This window comes from Artemia franciscana, chromosome 12 (assembly GCF_032884065.1).
Source record: "Artemia franciscana chromosome 12, ASM3288406v1, whole genome shotgun sequence".
Classification (NCBI taxonomy): domain Eukaryota; kingdom Metazoa; phylum Arthropoda; class Branchiopoda; order Anostraca; family Artemiidae; genus Artemia; species Artemia franciscana.
Genome location: NC_088874.1, coordinates 1,078,159 through 1,101,168, shown reverse-complemented (window position 1 = coordinate 1,101,168; position 23,010 = coordinate 1,078,159). Strand labels below are relative to the sequence as shown.

The following is a 23,010-nucleotide window of genomic DNA, read 5'->3' as shown; positions in this document are numbered from 1 at the left end:
AGCGGGGTGTTGAGAAGGGAACAGCCCCTTTCATATACGGAGTAATTTCTGTTCGTTTTAAGTTTTAATGTCGCTCCTTACTTTCAGTTAAAAAAACGAACAGAAATAATTCCGTGTATGAAAGGGGCTGTTCCCTCCTCAAGAATCAGCTCTTTACGCTAAAGTTCTCTGATACGTCGAACGTGATGACTTTTAGGGGGTGTTTCCCCCTATTTTCCAAAATAGGGCAAATTTTCTCAGGCTTGTAACTTTTGATAGTAAGACTAAATTTTGAGACTTATATATTTAAAATCAGCATAAAAATGCGATCCTTTTGATGTATCTATTAGTATCATAATTCCGTTTTTTAGAGTTTCGTTTACTATTGAGCCGGGTCGCTCCTTACTACAGTTCGTTACCACGAACTGTTTAATAATGGAAAGAATGAGCAAAGATGATGACGTAGTATTTGAGTGTTTGATGCACCAGTTACATCGTGCATATTACACCATAATACACCAGTCACATGGGAAAGGAAAATGTTCCCCATTGTTGTAAAATTTGAGTATATTACAACGTATTGTAATAATTTTTTCGGTATTTTGGCCGTTTTTCTGCATAAATTATTTGTGTCATGCAAGAAATAAAAAAAAAAATAGCCCATTTTCTGATCGCTATCTGACAATGGCTGTTGTAAAAGGTGTAACGCCCTGATTCCTAGCTATAACCTTAAATCGTTGCTCAAGCATTAATGAAAGTGGCTGTTTTCTTGAGAGGGGGGGTCAAACTAGTATATCCTTGATAAAATCCTTTAATATATACTATTATGTAAGAGCAGTAATAGTTCTTTATAAACATAATAGAGGACAAAGGAGGGCTCAGTAGATTGTACAAAAATTAAAAATAAAATGCTTTTTCATATCTTTTGAAATTTAATCAGTAAATAACACATAAGTAGTCACCAAATGAGTGAATATTTTGCATTCTAAAATACATTCAGAAAAACACTTGTTAAAATTTAGGTTAGAGAACGGGAGACTGGTGAGAGCGCTAGCCCATATATAGGGTAGTAAGTTTGTTTTATGTTAAATCATATTGTTGGTACTTGATTCCATTTTAAAACAGATTTTTTTTCTATTTAAGGAAACAAACTTGATGATGGCCCCCCCAAAAAATGTACTGTAGTTCATTTTCTATTATGTTTTTGATGAACCTTATTTGGTCGCACATTATAATTTATTTAATTTTTTTATTATTATTGTTTTAATTGGATTTTGATTTCATTGAATCTTGTTGATTTTTTTTTATTATAGTGTTAAATACTGCAATACTGGATAGGAGTTTAGTGGATCAGTAATTGCTTAAGATCTCTAAAATTTCCTGACTTTTATTAGGGCAACAGTGAAGGAAACCCACGTGAATTTACAGTATTTTTCCAGTTTTAAAATACTTGCTGTTCACCGTCATCCATCAATGCAAGTATTGACAGGTTGTCAAATAAGACATTGCCATCTATCATCACAACCAAATGTAAAGGCAATGAAGACATGTGTGTTATTATCTTTGCGATTAAAAAAATGATTTTTTTTCTCTACTCAAATTTGTTTCAAGTTGTCACATTCATCCAGTTCTCCATCTTAGTTAGTCATGGTTACAGAACAAAGTTCGGCCCATAACAGCCGAAAGTTAAAAATTTCTTCAAAGAGATAATGCTAAGCTACAAACAAACAATCTCTTGAAGCTGATTCAAAAACAGTAATTAAGCGGAAGAGTAAAAGTTTATTAAGAAAATGAACTTACGGGAACATCAAATCGGTGTCGGATCAAAATGTAAATTGAATCATTAGAATCTCCATTGTCTAGAATCCTTCACAGAGAAGTTACAGCTCCCTCCCCATCCCGAACAACAAGGAAGGTTTTGCACAATTAGCACTAGTGTGTCCTCTATCTTTTTCCTTGTTTCTTCACCGCTAGCGGGGCGCAGTGACATCATAGAAAGTTGGCCATTTACCAGGAAATTGGTAGCAGTGACATCATAGAAAGTTGGTCATTTACCAGGGAATTGCTAGCAGTGACATCATAGAAAGTTGGTCATTTACCAGAAAATTTCTAGCAGTGATATCTTAGAAAGTTGGTCATTTACCAGGAAATTGGTAGCAGTGACATCATAGAAAGTTGGTCATTTACTAGGAAATTGGTAGCAGTGACATCATAGAAAGTTGGCCATTTACCAGGAAATTGCTAGCAGTGACATCATAGAAAGTTGGTCATTTACCAGGAAATTGCTAGCAGTGACATCATAGAAAGTTGGTCATTTACCAGGAAATTGCTAGCAGTGACATCATAGAAAGTTGGTCATTTACCAGGAAATTGCTAGCAATGACATCATAGAAAGTTGGTCATTTACCAGGAAATTGCTACATCTACGTGCTTTTTGCCAGTAACGAAACATTATAATTAAAAATAAAATACAAATTCTGACCAAAACTACATTATAATAAAACTTGACAAAGAATTCTAAATTTTCTAAACAAAAATTCTTAATTTTAGAGCTGTTACCAAAAACTTATATCCTACTCTTTATAGCAAGCTGTACAAATTTGCTTACCCAGAGCAACGGCAAAGAGAATAGCTGGTACCCCAAATGCCAAAGGATAGCAGGTTTCTACGCCAGCGCATTCCACTTCATCCCTAAGAATTGGGGTCACCACTGTTGATAGTAAACTACCAGCGTTGATTGAGAAGTAAAAAATGGAAAAGAAAGTCTCCAACTGCCGATCTTGCTGTGGTCGAATAAACTGGTCCCCTCCAAATGCTGCAACACAAGGCTTGATACCACCCGTTCCTACTGCGATGATGAAAAGGCCAATTAGGGATACCACACTGAAAAAATTATTATTGTCTTCTTAATTTTTTTTTTTTTAAAGAAAAGTAAGAGTGAAGCTAAAATTAAAAACGAAAAAATAATTCTAAGTTACCATAGGCATTACACTAAAGTAGAACTTTAGCTGGACTAAAAGCATATTAAATACGTGCTATGCAAAAACAAATTCAATTGTTAGGCTAAAAAACATGGTAACTAAAATTTTCTAGAGTTTTCGATTCGAGGGACTTTTCTTATTTGTTTTTATGACCACTGTTGATAAATACTCAAAATAGTTACAATAAATTTTACTGAAGACAAGGCTCTGTGCTAAATATTTTAAAAGCACATTAAAATTTATTTTGAACGTGGGGGGTTGACTACAGAGAGGGGGGATTTCCACGGGGACTACAGAGAGGGGGGATTTCCACGGGGAAGTAATTAGCCAGACACCAGAAACACTTGAATAAGAATGAAAATTAATATCTTCTTGCTGAAATGGAAGGACCTGAGGAATTAATGTCCGGTAGTAGTTTAATCAAAGAACTAGTAGGAAATGACTTTGTGAACGGAAATTACGATGGGATGAAGGAATGTGTTATGCTCGTGCCACTGAGCAAAGTAGTTAGTAATATGAAAGATATAAAGCCGAGATCGCCAGCCATGACAAAACAAAGACAGAAAGATCTCAAAAGAAGAAAGGAAGGGGTCCCTGGCCAGAAGAAGGAAAAGAAAAGACAAACTGAACAACAGACATTTCACCTATATAAAACTAGGCATATTCAGAACTACCTTACCCTTACGCCCGGAAGGCGTATACCTTACCCTTATCCTTAGATCTTCCTGTGCCTCCAGAGGTACCCAAGGTGTCTAATAAGAGTCTCCAATTGTCTCTGTAACTGGTAGCAGCGATAATGTCTTCCCACTCTGGTTATAAGGAGGCAGGCCACCTCCTATATTGACGCAGGTCGCTGTTGAAGGTACGACGGAGTCGTCCTATACGGCGGGTGCTTTCGGGCAGTCAAAAGAATGCTTGCTTGGGGATTCTGGTGTCGTCCATGCGTAGTACGTGCCCTGGGTAGCTCCATCTGTGTCTTTGTATGGTTTTGGTGAGGGGTGGGCTTTTGATGTTCCGTGATGTTGAGGCGTTTATATCTGGGGATATATAGCATACAGGCGATGTATCTGTTGTAGAGTTTGTCATTTTCTTTTCCTTCTACTGGCCGTATAACCCTTGTTTTTTTTTCTTTATTTTGATATCTTTCTTTCTTTGTTTAGTCGGTAATATTAATTCTGAGATCGTCAATAATCCCCAAGGAGAATACAAAAACGAATGAAAGTGATGATTCTGTGAAGAATAAACAGGAAGGACGCATTGAATTATTCCAATTATTCCAATTAAAATTGCTGATTTGAAACCCCTTGAATTAAAATAAAGAAAGTACAATTGAAAACAGAACAAAAATAAAATTGTTTTCAGAAAAAGTTTAAAAAACTGAGAAAACACGGCCACCTGGTAGGCTCTTTATTAGTAAGGAACTAAATGTGGACGGAATTTTATATTCTTTTTTATCTTTATGAACCTTGACTTTTTTTCCAAACTTCAGACTTAGTCGAAATTTTACATAGAAAAGTATGGAGGGCTCTGTGCCATATTTCCCTTTGAATCCTTGAGGGCTTTGAACAACCCTCTTCCAAAAGTAAATGTACATATGCAGAGTACATATGCAAGTAGATATGCAGAATAAGTAGTTGCAACGACTTGGATACCTATTACATTATTGAGAATCGCATTTAAAGGAGGATTAGGAGTTTGAAGCAACTACAATTAATAGTTACTAAAATATAATTTATATGTGATATATAACTTATATATTAATTTATAATTAATATATAATTATTAATAATATATAACTTATATAAATAATACAATTTATAGTCACTAAAATAAATCCGACTTTTAGTCATAAGAAAGCAGTAGACACATACGTCTGAGGCACTCCATAAGCGTCTTCTACTGGTGCTCCAATCCATTCTGTGTTTGGAATTGCGCCAACACTTAACACAACATTGCCAACTGCATAAAGAATACTGACATAGAGAATGGTCCTGAAAAGAAAGATTCAATTTGATGCATTTTATTGTAAGTTACGTACCATAAACAATGTAGATTTTTATTGCTCCTTTTGAGAAGCCATCATAGCAACAACTACCTGAGTCCAACACAGGGAGTGGGAGAGAGAGAGAGAGGGGGAGAGAAAGAGAGATAAGGAGTTTGCTAAACAAAAATGAATTATACAGCCAAACACTTAACTTGCACTTTCCCTTGGTTACAGTAACCCCTTAAACATAGGAGTAAAATTTAAGAAAGAACAGAAAGAAAGAGAGAAAAGAGTTCTGCACTCTCCATTAATTTAGTATTTAGCTCTGTCAGCCTCCCTTAATCATGATTACCTACATGCATGAGTACCTGATTATATTTATATAATTTATATATAAATAATACAAATAATACAAATCTATTTTTATATTTCTATATTAACTAATATCTTTCTGATATCTAAATTATTAATATAATTTTTCTTTTTATCAATTCATTAATCTATTAATATAAATCTCTATTAATTGAAACTAAGGGTCACAATATAGACGCATTATTTTTTAAAACACAAGCGGAGTAAGTTTGATGTATTTTTTCAAAATAATGAACGCCAACAAACCGTAAGAAAATACTCAGATAAAGGAAACAAACATACATTATGCAAATAAACTACGGCAGCACTTATCTAAACAAATGTTTTTTTAGTCTCGTGATACCATTGGTGTTGAACGTTGTAGCTTCACGAATTCAATGTAAACCTAAATGATAATTTAATTTTAAAGTGCGCTGGTGATGAGAATTAAGGAGAAATTTTAACGTTTAAAAAAATCGGTATACGGAAGAAACCATAAAAAAAAATTCCCATGCAGCGACTATTTAAAAAAATTGCATTAAAGAAAAAAAATCTTGAGAGGGACCAAAACTAAAGGTATACCTCAACTAAGTTAGGTCTTGCTATGGACGAAAACAGTTTTTTCACAATTTTTTTTTCTCACAAGGCTAAGGGAAAGGCTGTGTGTATTGGAATGAAACTTCGGAGGATCTAGAGGATTATGTTCAATAGGCCCACTGGTTCAATGCGATCACACCTGGGAAAAAAATAAATATACGCGCATCCGTGATCTTTCTTCTATAAAAGATTACAGAATTCCACATTTTTGGAGATGGGAGCTTGAAACCCCTACAGTAGGCTCTTTGATAAAATAAATCTGATGGTATGATTTTTATTAAAATTTTATAACTTCGAGGGGTCTTTCCCCTTTCTTTCAAAAATCACATTTTTTTTTCAAAAAATCTCTAAAATTTTCCCAGGTGTGACTAAAGTTAATGGAACTTATATATTTGGCATCAGCATAGTAAGCCAATTCTTTTGATATATCTATTGGTATCAAGATTCTGTTTTTTAAACTTTCGGTTACTATTGAGCCGGGTAGCTCCTTACTTACAGTTCGCTTACCATGAACTGTCTGATTACACATCAAAATCCAAACAGAAATCATTGAAATATTGATGTTTTTTTCTGCGTTACCAAAAGTAATATATTCAGAAAACTACTATTTCCTGAAATGTAATTAAACAAATAGAAAAGGTAATTTCTATTTAACTAAAAGATAATTTAAATTTCATTAAAGTAAGGAGCAATTTTAAAACTTAAAAAAACATAAATACTCCGTAAATAAGAAGAGTCTTAAAAAAATATCTAGTTGAAAATTTTCTTTTAAAACTTGGACACAAGTCAAACTTCAGTAAAGAGAAAGGAGCTAAGGAGGAGATAGCTCCCTTCATGAAGAATACAATATTCAAATAGGTTTCAAATCTGTTTCTTGCTTTCAGTTGGAAAACTTTTTTTATTTAACTTCCGATTGTTTACCAAATCATACCCAGGCCTAACAATTTAAGGTACCGGTAAATTCAGTCCCTGGTTTGTGTGTAAATCCATAATTGTACGTTGATTAGTACCGTCCGTTGATTAGTAGTACGTTTAAATTTTCTATTTCAATTTTGGACAAAATTTGAATATACACAAAAAATGGTGGTGAATAGTAATTTTGGTAAAAAGTACTTTTTTAATATTACAATCACCAAAAACAAGACGAACAATAGGGAATTTCTCAAGACCGTGGAAAACAAATTAGAATGAATATTTCGGCTCTATGTCCAAGGGCCGTCCTCAGCAATGCAAAAATATATAAGAAGAAAAATCTTACAACAGGATAAAATCAATAAAACTAAAATGAAAAATTATAGAACAGTCCCAGCATCCTTACTTCAGCAAAGTTCAACCAGGACTGATAAATAAATTGTGATGAAACGAGGCTATTTATTGAAATCAAAAAGAGTGATTTGAAAACACATTTTTAGCGCCAATCTTGCTTTTTTGGCTGCTGATCTCATAGGTCTATTTGTGAAAGGTTCTGTGTTAATATATAATGGTTTTTTATAATATTTCGTAAGGTCATTTATAATTAAATTTGTGTATCTCCCAAGACCCTATTTAAGGAAATATTATTAATCCTAAGTCTGATTTCAATTGCTTCTCGAACTACATGTTTAATGTCTAGGTCATTGCTAATAAGGTCGGATTCTTGAAAAAGTATGTTGTGGCAAGGATTTTCAAAAACATGGCTGCTTAATGCAGAATCAAAAAAGACAGAAGCAGTATTAGAATTTAGAGCTTTGGTGATAAAAAAAGCTATAAATTATAATCTGTCTCTTTTTTTATTACCGTTATTTACCGTGCGTATATTATTGCCGTTTCAACGAAAGTTATATAACGTTCCTCGTCCACTTTCAAAAAAACTAATTTAGTTTCTTAAGAAAGAGATTTTCATTTGGAAAAGTGACAATATACCTAGAAGGCGATGGCTCAAGAAGGGGTAATTTTGACCACGACCCCCCCCCTGATATCAATAGTAAAACACTTTTTTGGCAGTTTCATTTTGTAAAATGAAAAGAACACAGAAAACCCCATAGTTTCAAAATGCGTTATTTTTGTAGCTTCACGAAGGGAAACCTTGCCCCCCCCCCTTACATCTTTGTGAATTGGTACCAATGAAAGGTGGCTCTTCAATTATCTTTCCAAATTCCAAACCATAACACAAAGTAATCTTACTTGTATTTTCCAAGGAATGTATCTGCAACAATAGCGCCCAGAATTGGCGTGAAGTAGCACAACATAATGAACACGTGGTAGAGGACGGTTGCCGTATCCTCGGGGAATCCAAGTGCCTTGTTCAGGTATAAGGATAAAATAGCTAAAAATTGGAAATAGAGAACAAATGAAAAATGAATAATTTCTGCAATACAAGTAATATATATATATATATATATATATATATATATATATATATATATATATATATATATATATATATATATATATATATATATATATATATATATATATATATATATATATATATATATATATATATATATATATATATATATATATATATATATATATATATATATATATATATATATATATATATATTCCCATAGTCTCTCTCTTTTAAGCCTCTTTTAAGATGTATTTTTAGTTTTGGCTGTTGATCTTAAAGCGACTATGGGAGTATCCACCACCTCTTACCTCTAATAATTGTAATAATGATCACCACCTCTTACCTCTAATTTGGAATCAAAAGCCATTGTTATTAAATCAAACATAATCTTAAATGAGAAAATTTTTTTCTAATTTCAGATAAACCTCTATAAATCAAATATCCACTTAAATTTTAAATGAAAAGAGGATGTACAAAAAATAAAATATAATAATATATCAAAATAATTGAAGATAAGAAAAAAAAAGAAATACATTAAAAACGCCAATTCAAGCAAGGGAGATTTTCAGTAGCGAACAAAATGGAAACACAAAGCAGATATTTTGGCAAATGCTAAGTCTTTTTCCTTCGGCTTAGTGCCAAAGGAAAAATTGCCCTTTGAAGTAACACTGGCGGATCCAAGGGGGCTGGAGGACCCCATTTTCCACCAAGATTTTTTCTGGCACCCTATTATCCTTTTTTACTCTTTTTTAGAATGAACTTGTCAATTTGTTCAAATAATGGCTCCTTTGTCACATCCCTCCTTCAAGATTTTTCTCGTTGGCGCCCTTGTCACATCGGGCCTCCCCCAAGATTTTGCTCCAGATCCGCTCCTGTGAAGTAACCTGAACAGAAAAAAAGCTTTTCTTTTATTCGGCCTTTTTTCTGTTCAGTTAATCATAGACAAGAATCCATAAAGTACATTTTTTTTTGCACGGCAATTTTATACATGAAAAAGCGAATTGAGCAGCATTTTGAAAGAGACTTAGTATCGAAAAGCTCTTGTTTTGAATTTCTTTAGGTACATTTAAGAGCATTTTTTAAATCCATGGGGATTAAAATCTTTTAACAGAGGGGGAAGTTTACTTTTTAACTCAGGAAAGTTTTTTTATGCGCCTCAAAAACTTTGTATCGGATTAAAATTTTATACAAAACAGCAAATTAGGATCGTGTTCTGGCTCAAAATTTGGCTAAGAGACAACGGATAAATACAACGACGATTAAACAGCCGGTTTATTTGACTTCCCGCTCTGAGGACATGTTTATGGATCGTGTTCTGGCTCAAAATTTGGCACCAATTCAACACGAAATTAGGATCGTGTTCTGGCTCAAAATTTGGCTAAGAGACAACGGATAAATACAACGACGATTAAACAGCCGGTTTATTTGACTTCCCGCTCTGAGGACATGTTTATGGATCGTGTTCTGGCTCAAAATTTGGCACCAATTCAACACGAAATTAGGATCGTGATCTGGCTCAAAATTTGGCTAAGAGACAACGGATAAATACAACGACGATTAAACAGCCGGTTTATTTGACTTCCCGCTCTGAGGACATGTTTACGGATCGTGTTCTGGCTCAAAATTTGGCACCAATTCAACACGAAATTAGGATCGTGATGTGGCTCAAAATTTGGCTAAGAGACAACGGATAAATATAACGACGATTAAACAGCCGGTTTATTTGACTTCCCGCTCTGAGGACATGTTTATGGAATCATAACAAACACTTACGAAAATACGTTACAAAATTGAAACAACAGTATTAAAGCGTACTTTTTTCTGCTTGATTTAAACAAACAAATCAAGGATATTAATAAAGAAAAGTTGCTCCTCTTTTTTTAAAAACGCTCGAACGCCTTTTTTATTCCTAAAACCAAAGACAAAGTGAGACAACAAAAATGGTGAAGCATGAGCTAAGTCAAGAATGTAGCATTTTTTTTGGGGGGGAGCATAATAAACAGTTTCTATTTGATAGTTTGAATAAAAAGTTTATATAAATTCAGGAAAATTCGAGATTTAGGGGACAGGCCAGGCTTCAAAGCCCCTCCTCATACGTACGTACCTGTAACAAATGAATATAGGTATGCTTCTGCCTCCCCAACTTCTTAGTCAACTGTTAGTCCCAACTTCTTAATCAACTGTTAGTCCTAGCTTCATAGTTCTAACTTCTTAGTCAACTGTAAGCCCCAACTTCTTAGTAAATTGTTAGCCCCAACTTCTTAAACTGTTAGCCCAACTTCTTAGTAAACTGTTAGTGGTAATCAAACGTAGCAGATATGATAACAAATAAATCCTTGTTCCTAACAATGCCCAGAACCGTTTTTAGTTTGGCAAAAACTTTAAATTGAAAAGGCTCCTGTAAGTCTTCAATAGACTTGAAGGATAATTTCAAACTTCAAAAGAAGAACAAAAATACAATTCAAAACTTTTAAATACAAAATATGTCCAAACTTATTCTTAAATAAGGAAATTTAGATAAGGAACATAAATCGCTACAAACAAGCGTTCGGATACGGTCCCCTTCCTTAACAGTAAAAGTATAAAGCTTATTGGGTCATTGGCACTTTACTAAAAACTGTGTTTTAGACAGTCTTGGAAAGAACTAATAGATTATACTGAATATTTGATATATAATGAAATTAATTGCTGAAAGATCATCAATTCAAAATTTTATTTCACTGTAATTTTCATTTTACTTTCAGTGTTGTAATAAGTGCAAGAGAAAATATTTGTACTACACTTTGTGTTCAGTAAAGCGCTAATGACGCAATAGGCTTTATACTTTTACCATTGGGGAAGGAAGCAGTGCAAACTCTTGTTTTTAGTGATCTTTGTTCGTTTAAGTTTGACTTGCATATTCAAATTGCCTGTTATACGTTTGTTTGCTATGATTGTTTATTTAATTTCTGTTCGTTCTGGGTTTCATTTAATATTTAATAGTAATTTCTGGTCGTTTGGAGTTTTAATGATTACCGATTTTTATTTCTGCTAATTTTAATATGGCCTTTACTTCTATTTGAAACACGTCTTGGAGTCTTTTTTAATTAATTATAAGACATATTCACAAATTGTTAGCGAGTATTTCCTGCTGGCTTGCGGAACTACGATTGCTAGTAAAATTGTTACAATTTCTATTTAGGTCAGAAGAAACAAACCTCATGTTTCTTTCAAAAGCTGTTTTAGGGGGAAATCAAAGCCCCTTGAAGCTCCATAATTTAGACTTCCTAAATAAGGATGAATTAATGCACAGTTCTTATCATCAAGCCGTAATGACACATTCAAATAAACCAGTTAGTTTTAGGAAGCATTTGAATGTGTCCTTGGCTTTTTGGCAAAGAATTCAAACAGCCCTTCCATGCGACGGTTTAATATGGTCACAAGCGAAAGAGAAAAATAAACACTTACTTCGCATTCCATAGTAAGAAAACCGCTCGCAGAATTCATTGACGACGATAAAAAACACTGACCGGGGGTATTTGAGTTTCTGCAAGAGGAAAAAGAATTAGTGAATTTAATATTAAAAGTAGTCATGATTTTGGTGTGTTCTAATCATGGTCCTACTTCAATTCTAATGGCAGAAAATACCCTTTTTGTTCAGAATAGCGGGGGGGGGGGGTTCTTTTCGATGGGTGCTTTAAAAAACGCATCAAAAATTTATTTACTTATTTCTTTTCTGCAATTGGAAAAAATGTTTTGGGAAGGAGAGTAATCAAAACCGATAGCTTCTGGATATAACCTTGGTAGATAATATGTATGCAATTATTAAATAAGGGAGGGGGCACAAATTCGATAACGTCAAAATAGGTGAATTACATGGAAATTATAAAAATTGGTAGTAGGAATTTGTCACTCCCAATCCATAATAGCCACTAATACAAACAAATTCTTATCATAAAACTTACCATTAAAACTTCGCTAATATTGCTATAAAAGAGCTTTTGAAATTTCGCTCAATTTTTTCATTTTCGATTCGTCTTTTAAAAGAATTTTGCTGACGTTGTTAAAAAATAAGTGACAATTTTACCAAGAATTTCAGAATTTCACCAAAACCAATTAAACTTGGGTTAAATCAAATGTGTCTATAAATATTCATAAATAAAAGCTTCTATAAATAAATGATGATAAGAATGACGTCAAAATTTGGCAGCCATAAATTACAGTAATATCTTAAAACTCGACATTCCCTTGGGACAGGGTACGATCCACATGTTGTTAAAATTTGGTACTCATTTTTATTCATTTTTGATATGTCTTGTTTAAATAGTGCCCTGTTGCTGGTAATCATGAGTATCCTCAAGGCAACTACTCGTGGTTTACTGGCGCTTTTATTTTGACTTTTTCTAGAAATTTTAATGCGCACGCTTACGTTTTATCCGTTGTTCCCACAGCCATGATTTTTTTTCTGCTGATTATTATACTTTCACTCAATTCTGTGGTTAGATAAGGCGATTTTTACAAATAGGCCAAATTTGGTTAATTTTGACTTCAACGACACTCAAGCCACAGAAAAATCCAGAGCTGTATGCAGGATCTTTATTATGGTAAGGGAGGGTTACGAATGGAATTGTCGTTTGGTGGGGGTACCAGAAAAAAGAAGAAGAACGGATTTACCTCCCGTGGACTTTATCTAACACTCTCAAATAAGGATTTTCGACTGCATTTTTACGGCTAATTCACGAGTTGCAGAAAGGGTTTCAGGAATGTATCCAGAGATCCCCTGGCAAGGCATTCTGAAGTGCCGAACTCCACTCCTTCCCACTTCAAAGAGCACTCGTCTTTTTGACGGCCTTTTTGCCAGCTTGTTTGCCAAGGCATTTTGCCAGCTTGTTTTGAAAAGGCTATTTCCTTTTAAAGAGACAAAACAAAAATAACATTTTCAATAGTAAATAATGAAGTATCTAGTCAAGACAGCATCCATCAATTTATATTCGGGAGGGGGACAAAAAAGGTAAAATTGGTGCAAACAGTATTACTGTCTTTCATATAAAGTGAATATACCACTCGATGCCTTTTTTAATGCTGTTTACAAATATAATAGCCTAATCGCTACTACCGCAAATTCAGATTTAAGCACTTTTTGACCTCTTAAAAATGACCTAAATATGGGGTATAAAAGATCTGTAATAGTTTAGAAACAAATTTGGGCTATATATTTGCACATTAGAAGGGGGGGGTAAAGCATAGCATATATTAAAGCCGTAAACTAACCATTACTGTTTTTTTTTCATGTGTTTGTGCATATTGAATTTTAATGAGAAGAGAAATCACCAGTGCAGCAGCCCAAACACATAAAAAATACAGCAATGGTTAGTTTACGTATTTAATATATGCTATGCTTTACCCCCACCACCCTGATGTGCAAATATATAACCCAAATTTGTTTTGGATTTAGAGAGATTTAGCTATTTTTAATACTTCTAGATAGATATCTGGGTCAATGTTCCTATTACCTGAACAATTGTTTAGGGTCATGAAACTATTGTTAATAGATGCATTTTGACTTTTGGAACATTTTTTCTCTCTTGCAAAACTACCGCAAACTCACCGTTATGGAGTTATTATACATTTGCACATTAGGGGGGGGGGGAGGATAAAGCATAGCACATATTAAATACAGCAATGGTTAGTTTACGTATTTAATATATGCTATGCTTTACCCCCACCCCCCTGATGTGCAAATATATAGCCCAAATTTGTTTCTAAACTATTACAGATTTGTAATGACCCATATATAGGTCATTTTTAAGAGGTCAAAAAGTGCTTAAATCTGAATTTGCGGTAGAAGCGATTATTATATTTGTAAAGAACATAAAAAAAAGGTATCGAGTGGTATATTCACTTTATATGAAAGACAGTAATACTGTTTGCACCAATTTTACCCAAAAAAACTTTAAAAACGCATATAAAGGCGTTTTTATTAAATTTTTACGAGTTGGACAAATAATTAGGGGGTAAAACCCCCTAATCCCTCCCCTGAATACGGCTTTGTATCTAATACCTTTTGGGGATCTTCTTCATCTCTCTCCCTATCTAAAGTCCATGAATGCCTCATAATTATCACACAAGCTTATACACAAAATTGATGCTTCAGGTTTGGCTTCTGGATTTTAACTAAAGGTCGATTTGTAGCTGTAACCCGATGTGAATTTCATTCATTCTAGTTGATTGGCATATCGGTCCATGCATTAGCATAATTTGTAACTAGTTGATTATGCTTGTTAATTGAAAGTTCAGTTGCATAATTGACCTGGTATTGACTATTCTTTTTTGCTATGAATATTTATTGCTTCAGAGCCAAGTCAAGTTTTAAGTTGTAATTAAATCATCGCTAAAGCATAATTACACCAAAATTATAAGTAGAGTCAAAATGGAAAACTAGGGGGTACAGACTTTCCCCTCCATCAAAATGGAAAATCTTGTAAATTACTATGTAATACAAAAAAGAGGGGAGAATCAGATTTTACTTCCCCCGCCTAGATTCGAAAAACGCTGATTTGGGAATATTCAAAAAATTTGCCCCTCTCCTCCTACTGGTTTTTGAAAAATCGTTTGTTTGTATCTTCGTTAAAAAAATGAAAAAAGTGTTTACACCCTATATTTCCGTGAAATGCCCTCCCCCTTCCGAAGAAGTTTTTTGTGTGTTATTTTTATGTCTAAGTGTTATTTCTATGTTTGTGTGTTATATTTCTTGTTAAAGGCTACAAACAACAAAGCCTCCCTTCGTAGTTCAATTTGAGATTAGAATCTTCAAAGCTACCCTGTATTATCAGTATTGTAACTAGACTATAGCGTTCAAAAGGTACCAGGGCAAACACACACAAAGGAGGGTGTCGTCACACCTACCTAAAATTACTCTCCCATCTTTGCAAAGGTTACATAGATGGGGGAGTAATTTTGAATGAATAACCCCAAAACACGAAACTTTTTGTTTTACACTAGAACTCGTGGCACCAGCAATACCAATAATATGCCACTAGTCCTGTATATAGTCAGAGGCGAAACATCGTGTCATGTTTTTTTCTCTCAAACCTCACGTAAGATCAGTTTTCAGTAAAGTCCTTGTTTTGTAAATATCCTACTTTGGGAAATGTTACAAGTCGCCAATCTGACACCATTGTCAATGGGCCTATGGCTTTTTTTTCAAGATTTATGTTAATTTATTTTCAAATTAAAATGTTATTGTTAGGATTAACCGAAATAATGGTTATCATTCCTAAATCAGGTGGAAATGTAATTGTGTCTTAACAAGGCAGTTTGTTCGAAAACGCATGTTCAGACTTTTGGTTTGTATGTGCCATGGTTTGCTCTACTCAAAGTTAAAATAATTTCCCTTGCTATAACGGACAATATATAGAGGCGCCATTTGGGTCAAATCTTGGGGTGGGCATGAACTCCATCTGCCACCACCCCGATTCACTTCGTGTCGCGTAAGAAAAAATGCAGGTTTTGGCAACACATCGATCGAATATTCTAAGTAAAAACGCATTTCCAGCACCCGTGTGTTGCTTGGAAATGTACTGAACTAAACTTTAGTACAGAGAACAAGGCTGAGGGTGTGCAGAAATATTAGCGCAATGATTTTTAGGGTAATTTTATGTCATCTTTAGTTCGGTACTTACGTGTTATTACCACACTGTTGTTCTTGATCTGAGTAAAACCGGTTTCTCTGTCTTCATTCGGAGACAATTAGTCTAGTCTCAGTGAGATAAACTACTATAAAGGTATATGTTAGTTAAATATATAGTATATTGAATTGGTTAGGTATTTAATATACTTAATTCTGGGCGGCCTACTTTCTATAATTCTCTGTTGTACTTTCCATAATTTTGTTAAGAAAGTATTACATTTTCATCATAGTTTGGAATATTTCATTGGGTTTAACCTAACTTCACTTCTTGGGTGTGGTCAATATAATACGTAAGTATCTTATGTTCTACTATCACTGTTCGCTTTCATGCAGAATAACTTATTGTCTGAAAACATGAACCCTGAGCACGCATCGGTTTGGTTTTTATTTATCTTAAAAGGAGAGTGCGACTCCTTTTTGTAGATTAAATAAAAAAAACAAGTTTTTTTTTTAACTGAAAGTAAGGAGCGACATTAAAACTTAAAACGAACAGAAATTACTTCGTATATGAAAGAGGCTGCCTCCTCATCAACGCCCCGCTCTTTACGCTAAAGTTTGACTCTTTCTCTCAATTCTTCTTTTTAAAAAAGTAAAAAAATTTAGCGTAAAGAGCGGGGCGTTGATGAGGAAGCAGCCTCTTTCATGTACGAAGTAATTTCTGTTCGTTTTAAGTTTTAATGTCGCTCCTTACTTTCAGTTAAAAAAACTTGTTTTTTTTTATTTAATTTCTGAACGTTTTTGAATCAATGCGTGTTTTGATTTTGGCTCTCCGCAGAGGAATAATTAAAACTAATTTAGTTTTAATTATTTTAACAATTAATTTTTTTTTTTGGCTAAATGGCTTTCTCATAATTTTGATCGAATGATTTTGAGAAAAAAAGAGCGGGGGAGGAAGCCTAGTTGCCCTCCGATTTTTTGGTTAATTAAAAAGGCAACTAGAACTTTAAATTTTTTACGAATATTTTTATTAGTAAAAGATTTACGTAACTTATAAATTAGCTTACGTAAAGAACTTTTGCATTCTCATATTTTTATTACATATATGATGGGGTTCGTCCCCTTGTCAGATCCTCGCTCTTTACACTAAACCTTAAATTTTGTCCCAATTCATTAAGAATGACTCCAGAATCACAAAAGCCGTAGAATAAATAGTTGAAATTACTAAAAATACTTTAGCGTAAAGAGCGAGGTATTAGGAGGAGGTGAGCCCCTCATATGCGTAATAATTTCTGTTGGTTTTAAGTTTTAATGCTGTTCCTTACTTCCAGCTGAAAGAACTTTTTCATATTTATTTTTTCATTGTTTTTTTTTCAATAATGCTAGTAAATTCTGCACTCCCTTCATGGAGATTTTCTTCCCCCATGACAGATTATCGATGAAAAGTTCCCCCAGCATATCCCCCTCTTCTCAACGCCTCCCCCAACCAAAAAAATCCTCCTGAAAACGCCTGTACACATCCCAATAACCATTACTATATGTAAGCATTGGTCAAAGTTTGTAACTTGTTGCCCCTCCCATGGGGACTGTGGGGGAGTAAGTCGTCCCCAAAGACGTAGTTATAAGGTTTTTCAACTACGCTGAATAAAATGGCTATCTCAGAATTTTGATCCATTGACTTTGGTAAAATAATTAGCGTGGGAGGGGGCCTAGGTGCCCTCCAAGTTTTTGGTCACTTAAAAAGGGCAGTAGAACTTTTTATCTCCGTTAGAATGAGCCCTCTTGCAACAACCTAGGACAACTGGGTCGATACGATCACCCCTGGGAAAAAAAACAACAAATAAACACGCATCTGTGATCCGCCTTCTGGCAAAAAATACAAAATTCCACGTTTTTGTGGATAGGAGCTTGAAACTTCTACAGTAGGGTTCTCTGATACGCTGAATCTAAAGGTGTAATTTTCGTTAAGATTCTATGACTTCTAGGGGGCGTTTCCCCATATTTTCTAAAATAACGCAAATTTTCTCAGGCTCGTAACTTTTGATGGGTAAGACAAAACTTGATGAAACTTATATATTTAAAATCAGCATTAAAATACGATTCATTTGATGTAGGTATTGGTATCAAAATTCCATTTTTTAGAGTTTTGGTTACTATTGAGCCGGGTCGCTCCTTACTACAGTTCGTTACCACGAACTGTTTGATTTCAGTTCCATATCTGAAAGAAAAATTCGTAATAGCTGCAACAAACACACATTGCAAAGTAACTAATTTGTAATTTTTTGCCTGATTAAACAGATTCACTTTAAGTTTTAATGTCAATGTTTACTTTCTCGCTAAAAATAAACTCAGTTTAAAAAAACGTAAATCTGAGCACACATCACTAAATAAAAAAAAAAAAAAAAACTAACCTTTTCCTTATTGGGATCTTCCGAATCCATTCTGGCCACCGTTTTTTCTGAAAAATAAAACTTTATTTAGGTTAGAATCTAATAGAAAGCAGGACATGATCTGCAGACACCCTCGCTTACAAAAAACAAAAGGATATCTTATTAATGTAGCTCAAGTGCGCACATAGGAAGTCGTTCCTTGTGCGGGAGGGGGTTTTCTGAAAGAGGGAATAAATCCATCAAAACAGGATCAAACTGGCAAAGCATGAGGAACCATATAGTTTTGGGGAGGAAGTTTAATTCAAATGTAATTTACCACTTGAGGTTTCGTGTCGAGGGATACAGCTAAGGGTAAAATCCAGCCAAGAGCAGGGCAAATCAGGGAATATTCCATTCAAGAGAAGGCAATAGGTATTTGATAAAAAAGTGTGATTCCTGAAGGGTGGTAGGCTTGTCCCGTCTTTAAAAAGGACAAAGAAGATTTGGACAGTTTTCCCCAAGAGTTCCTGGTATTTTCTGATTTCTGGGGAAAATATTTACCTAGGAAGATTTGCTGATTCTGACATTATTAAAAATAGAAAATTAACAACAGTAACTCTAGTTATTGGTAAATATAGGTAAAGACTTGGAAGAAGGGAAAGTTTATGCAATTAAGTTATTTTGTGTCTAGACTAGGCATTTTTCACTATGTAATTTGTTTCGCAAGTGATTTCCTCATTTGAATACATTGTTTTTGTGTATTTGACCCTTGAGCTTTTGAAATAATCTATAAATTAAAAGGGATAATATAAAATATAAAAAAGGGATAATATAATGAAGTATGATGTTCCGTAGATCCCAAGCCCCTAAGCTCAAGCTTGAGGTAAGAGCTTGGAAAAAATATTTCAGTCAGTTGTCTTGTCAGTTTAGCTAAATGGAGCCTTTAAGATTTTAATATGCATTATAATAATAACACAAAAAAAAATACTTTTAACCCAGTTTTAAAATAAAGCAAATGAGTAAATTACTAAAAAGGAAAAGAAAAATACACAAAAAACTTAAATGTCCGAGAGAAACGCAAAAAAAAACGGAAGAAATAACACTAAAATGATTACTGAAATGCAAACATACAAAACAAAAGTCTCAGTGCCCGGCCTCCTAAGAACAATATAACAGGGAATTCCGTTTATAGGAATTTACTTCAAATTTGAATGCAATTTTTGATGCGAAGTCGATACATGCGACTCTTATACCAATAGTACAAAAGCAGTAGTCTTATTACCAGACACGATATCTTACGCAAATAATCATAATCTTACGGTTTTGTATAACCCGGGAAGATAGACTAAATGTTTACAATAACAGAAATACAAAACCCATATCCCGCAATATAGAAACTAGCATTTAGAAACGAGCGGAATAAAGTAGAGTACGGATTTGATAATACCATTACAATACCTGGGTAGAGTTACTCGGAAGTAGGTGGGTCTTCAGTATTGAGTATGCTCTTGAATAACTATCGTCACTCTTATTAAATAAAGAAGGTAAAAACATTATTGTCTAAAAACTCAAAATTGTCAGCTACCCCATATTTTAGATTACCTGGAATGGCAAGGAACTGAGCCAAGAAAATGAGCTAAAAGGACACACGCTAGATATCATTGCATGTTTTTCCCAACACTAGCGCCGTTTTCCATTTTTATAAGTAAATTCTTTTAAGTTTCACCTCTCATGGAATTTTTACTGCTTATATTCATTATTCATTTATTATTCCGAGAGTTCCAACTTAATACACAAATCAATTCTGTAGATACGCTAATATGTAGGCACAATGTAATATATATATATTTTTTTTATCAGGATATTTCATATAGAAGGAGTTGTAGTAAAGACTTTGCAAGGAACTCATTCGACTGAAAATTAAAAGTTCTAGTGCCCTGAGTCAAAAGTGATTTGAGGGAAAGCAGGCGTCCTCCCATTCTCATTAACTCTCCAAACACACCCAATCAAAATTTTGAAATATTAATTTTGTTCAACAGAGGTGAACGGTCCAGTAACTAAATCTTTGCGGATGTCAACAACAACCCCCCCTCCCCGCCTCGGATGCCCTCAGGGTAAGGGCTGTAAGCTATGGAACTCGTCAGCTGTTTACATATAGTATATGCTATATAGTGTATAGTATATAGACATCGAACAAGTGGAGATATTGAGGTTCCTCTCCTAGTTTCAAGTAGGACTGCTTTTTCAATTATTGATAGAGGGGCTAAGCTATGGAATAAGCTTGTTCCAAGTATCAAAGAATTGCCCATTAATCAATTTAAAGCCGTGCTGCGTGTGTGGTTTCTTGGTAGGTATACCTTTGAAAAAGATTGAGATTGATTGATTTAGTATTGGAAATAATTGTATATTGTTTTTTTTTCTTTTTTTTTTGCTTCGGGATCTTGATATTATGTTGTTTGATTGTGTATGAATTATTTATGTGAATTTTTTTCTCGGTGCACGATCTCACTTTTCTGCTCATTTTAGATTAACTCATTGTTTTTTTGTTTTTGTTTTTTTTCTTCTATTTTTTGTTCTTTTTTGTTAGTAACACACCCTCGCAAGCAACGCTTTTGGTGTGCTACCGATTGATTTTGTCTGTGTTATTTCCTTTGGTTAATAAGTTAATACTACGGTAAAATTCTAGTTAATTGACTTCTCGCTATCTCAGAAATGGTTTAGGTTAGGAAAATGAAACTTTCAGGGATGGGTCTACAGGCTAAAGTATGTCCCGGGAAGGTATTTTGAAGTACCCACCTCTACTCCTTCTCCCTCTAGAGGGCCCTGAAATTTATCTACATGACAGGTCTATACCTATTGAAATTTTGACAAAACAACATTTTACCTTAATTTTCAGTTACTAGTTGCTTTTTCTCTGCCTTTGGTTATGAAAATACAATTCCTGTTATTTGAGTAGAATTTTGAGCCATATCAATGTTTTTTTTTTTCAAAATTTAGGAAATGTATTTGCATATATTTAAAACCTTATAAAATGGAATTAAGCAAAGTCATGAAGCTGAAAACAATTTTGTTGTACTTTAATTAAGCAGAAGATCTATTTTGCAAGGTTTCACTTTTATAACACACATATTTTTAAAGGTCATCAAAGGTCAGGGGCCTCTAGAGGGAGAAGGAGCGGAGGTAGTTACTTCAAAATACCTTCCCGGGACATACTTTAGTCTATAGCTTCATCCCTGAAAGTTTCATTTTCCTAACCTAAACCCTTTCCAAGATAGCAAGAAGTCAATTAACTAGAATTTTACCAATACTACTACTACTATTGAAAAATTTGAGCATGTTTGACCTTTAATTTCCAAAAAGACCTCGGTCACTCACGTAAGCCTTTCAGAGAACATTGTGGGGAGTGTTGAACTAAATCAAAACACGATAGTTGCATATGGGCTGTCCAAAAGGTGTAACTCGAAAACGACCGAGTTTTTAATTTGGAACTTGCTGAAAATGACAAGGAAGACGATTAATTGAACAAAAAGACAATATTTGCACACTACTACTATTACTTCTAATAGTAATTTTGTACAAATGAATATTTTCAATAAAATTGTTCTACTACTACTACTACTAATACTGCTATAACTACTAATACTATTATTGCTACCATTACTACTACTACTATTACTCTTACCGTTGAAAGTACTAAATTCTGCTCATATCGGGATTTCATGTATTCATTAGTGGTGATTTATGGTAGTTTTACGCTTGAAACATTATTTGACTTTATTTCTGCTCATGTTTGGTTTAATGTAGGCCCTTACTTTTCTTTGACAAGCTTATTTTGTGTAAAAGTTTGTTAAATCAATCTTACAGAAAAAATGGAATGATCACAATGCACAAAAACGGAGCACAGTGATCACACCTGACTCTGTAATCCGAACTTAACTATGAACATCTGATAAGGAAGCGATTGAAAAGGCACCATGCTCCTCCCAATTTTGGTCCTTCAGACCACAAATATTTCCTTTTTTATTTCATTACAATCGACAGATACAAATCTTGACCGTCAAAGAATATTAGTGACAACATTTATTAATCGTATAGGTCACCTAATAAATTTAGTATTTTAAGTGCATAGACAAAAATATAACAGAAAATAAAACACTAACTCAATGCCATATCCACGATTTTTGTTCGGTGGGGGGATTTTTTCAGGAAGGAGGAGACGGGGGGGGGGGATAAAAATTTTTGAAACACATCAAAAATATGTTCACATGCATTTTTGTAACGTTTTCACAAGTCGAAATAAATTTCAGAGGAAGGGGGCACCCGAATTCCCACCCCCCTAGATACGACCTTGCATAAACTACACTTACCATCATCAGTCTGGCCAGTATTATATGGAGGTGGTTTGCCAACTTTCGTCTCCGACTCCGAGCTCGAAGACAAAGATGACCTTTTTGACATGTTTTTTGACAGAAGTCAGGCACAGACCAAACTAAAAGATAATCAAGAAAACAATTATTTTGAGGACGATGTTCCATAAGATAAGGAATGAACTACTGTAATTATCTTGTCTTGGGAAAATACCTAAATATTTTAACGATTATTTATTAGAATTGTGTCACTCTGACAAGCTTTTCAGTGAAAATTCTTGTCTAATGGTTAATTCGAATAAACACAATTTTAATTTAACAACTTTGTTGACCCCAAGACCGTATCCAGACGGGGAGGTTATATGGATGAAATTTTTCTGACGAAACTTCGACATAAGTATTGACTATTCCAAAAAAAATCTTTTAAAAAGCAATGAAGAT

General features: G+C 34.0%; 1 protein-coding gene across 3 annotated transcripts in view; it reads right to left on the bottom strand.

The window, feature by feature from the left end:
• LOC136033555 (solute carrier family 15 member 2-like) overlaps positions 1 to 22,714 on the bottom strand; it is a 58,305-nt gene extending 35,591 nt beyond the window's left edge. For 2 of the 3 annotated variants that reach the window (XM_065714303.1, XM_065714304.1), the window contains exons 1-6: positions 22,570 to 22,714; positions 18,245 to 18,291; positions 11,675 to 11,753; positions 8,056 to 8,197; positions 4,832 to 4,951; positions 2,588 to 2,862 (exon numbers count right to left, since the gene is read on the bottom strand). In XM_065714303.1, the coding sequence (XP_065570375.1) occupies positions 2,588 to 2,862; positions 4,832 to 4,951; positions 8,056 to 8,197; positions 11,675 to 11,753; positions 18,245 to 18,291; positions 22,570 to 22,660 (754 nt within the window). In that variant the 5' untranslated portion in view covers positions 22,661 to 22,714. Of the gene's footprint in view, positions 1 to 2,587; positions 2,863 to 4,831; positions 4,952 to 8,055; positions 8,198 to 11,674; positions 11,754 to 14,267; positions 14,410 to 18,244; positions 18,292 to 22,569 lie in introns of those variants that run through there. The other variant, XM_065714305.1, reaches the window with a different exon arrangement.
• Positions 22,715 to 23,010: the final 296 nt, after the last annotated feature.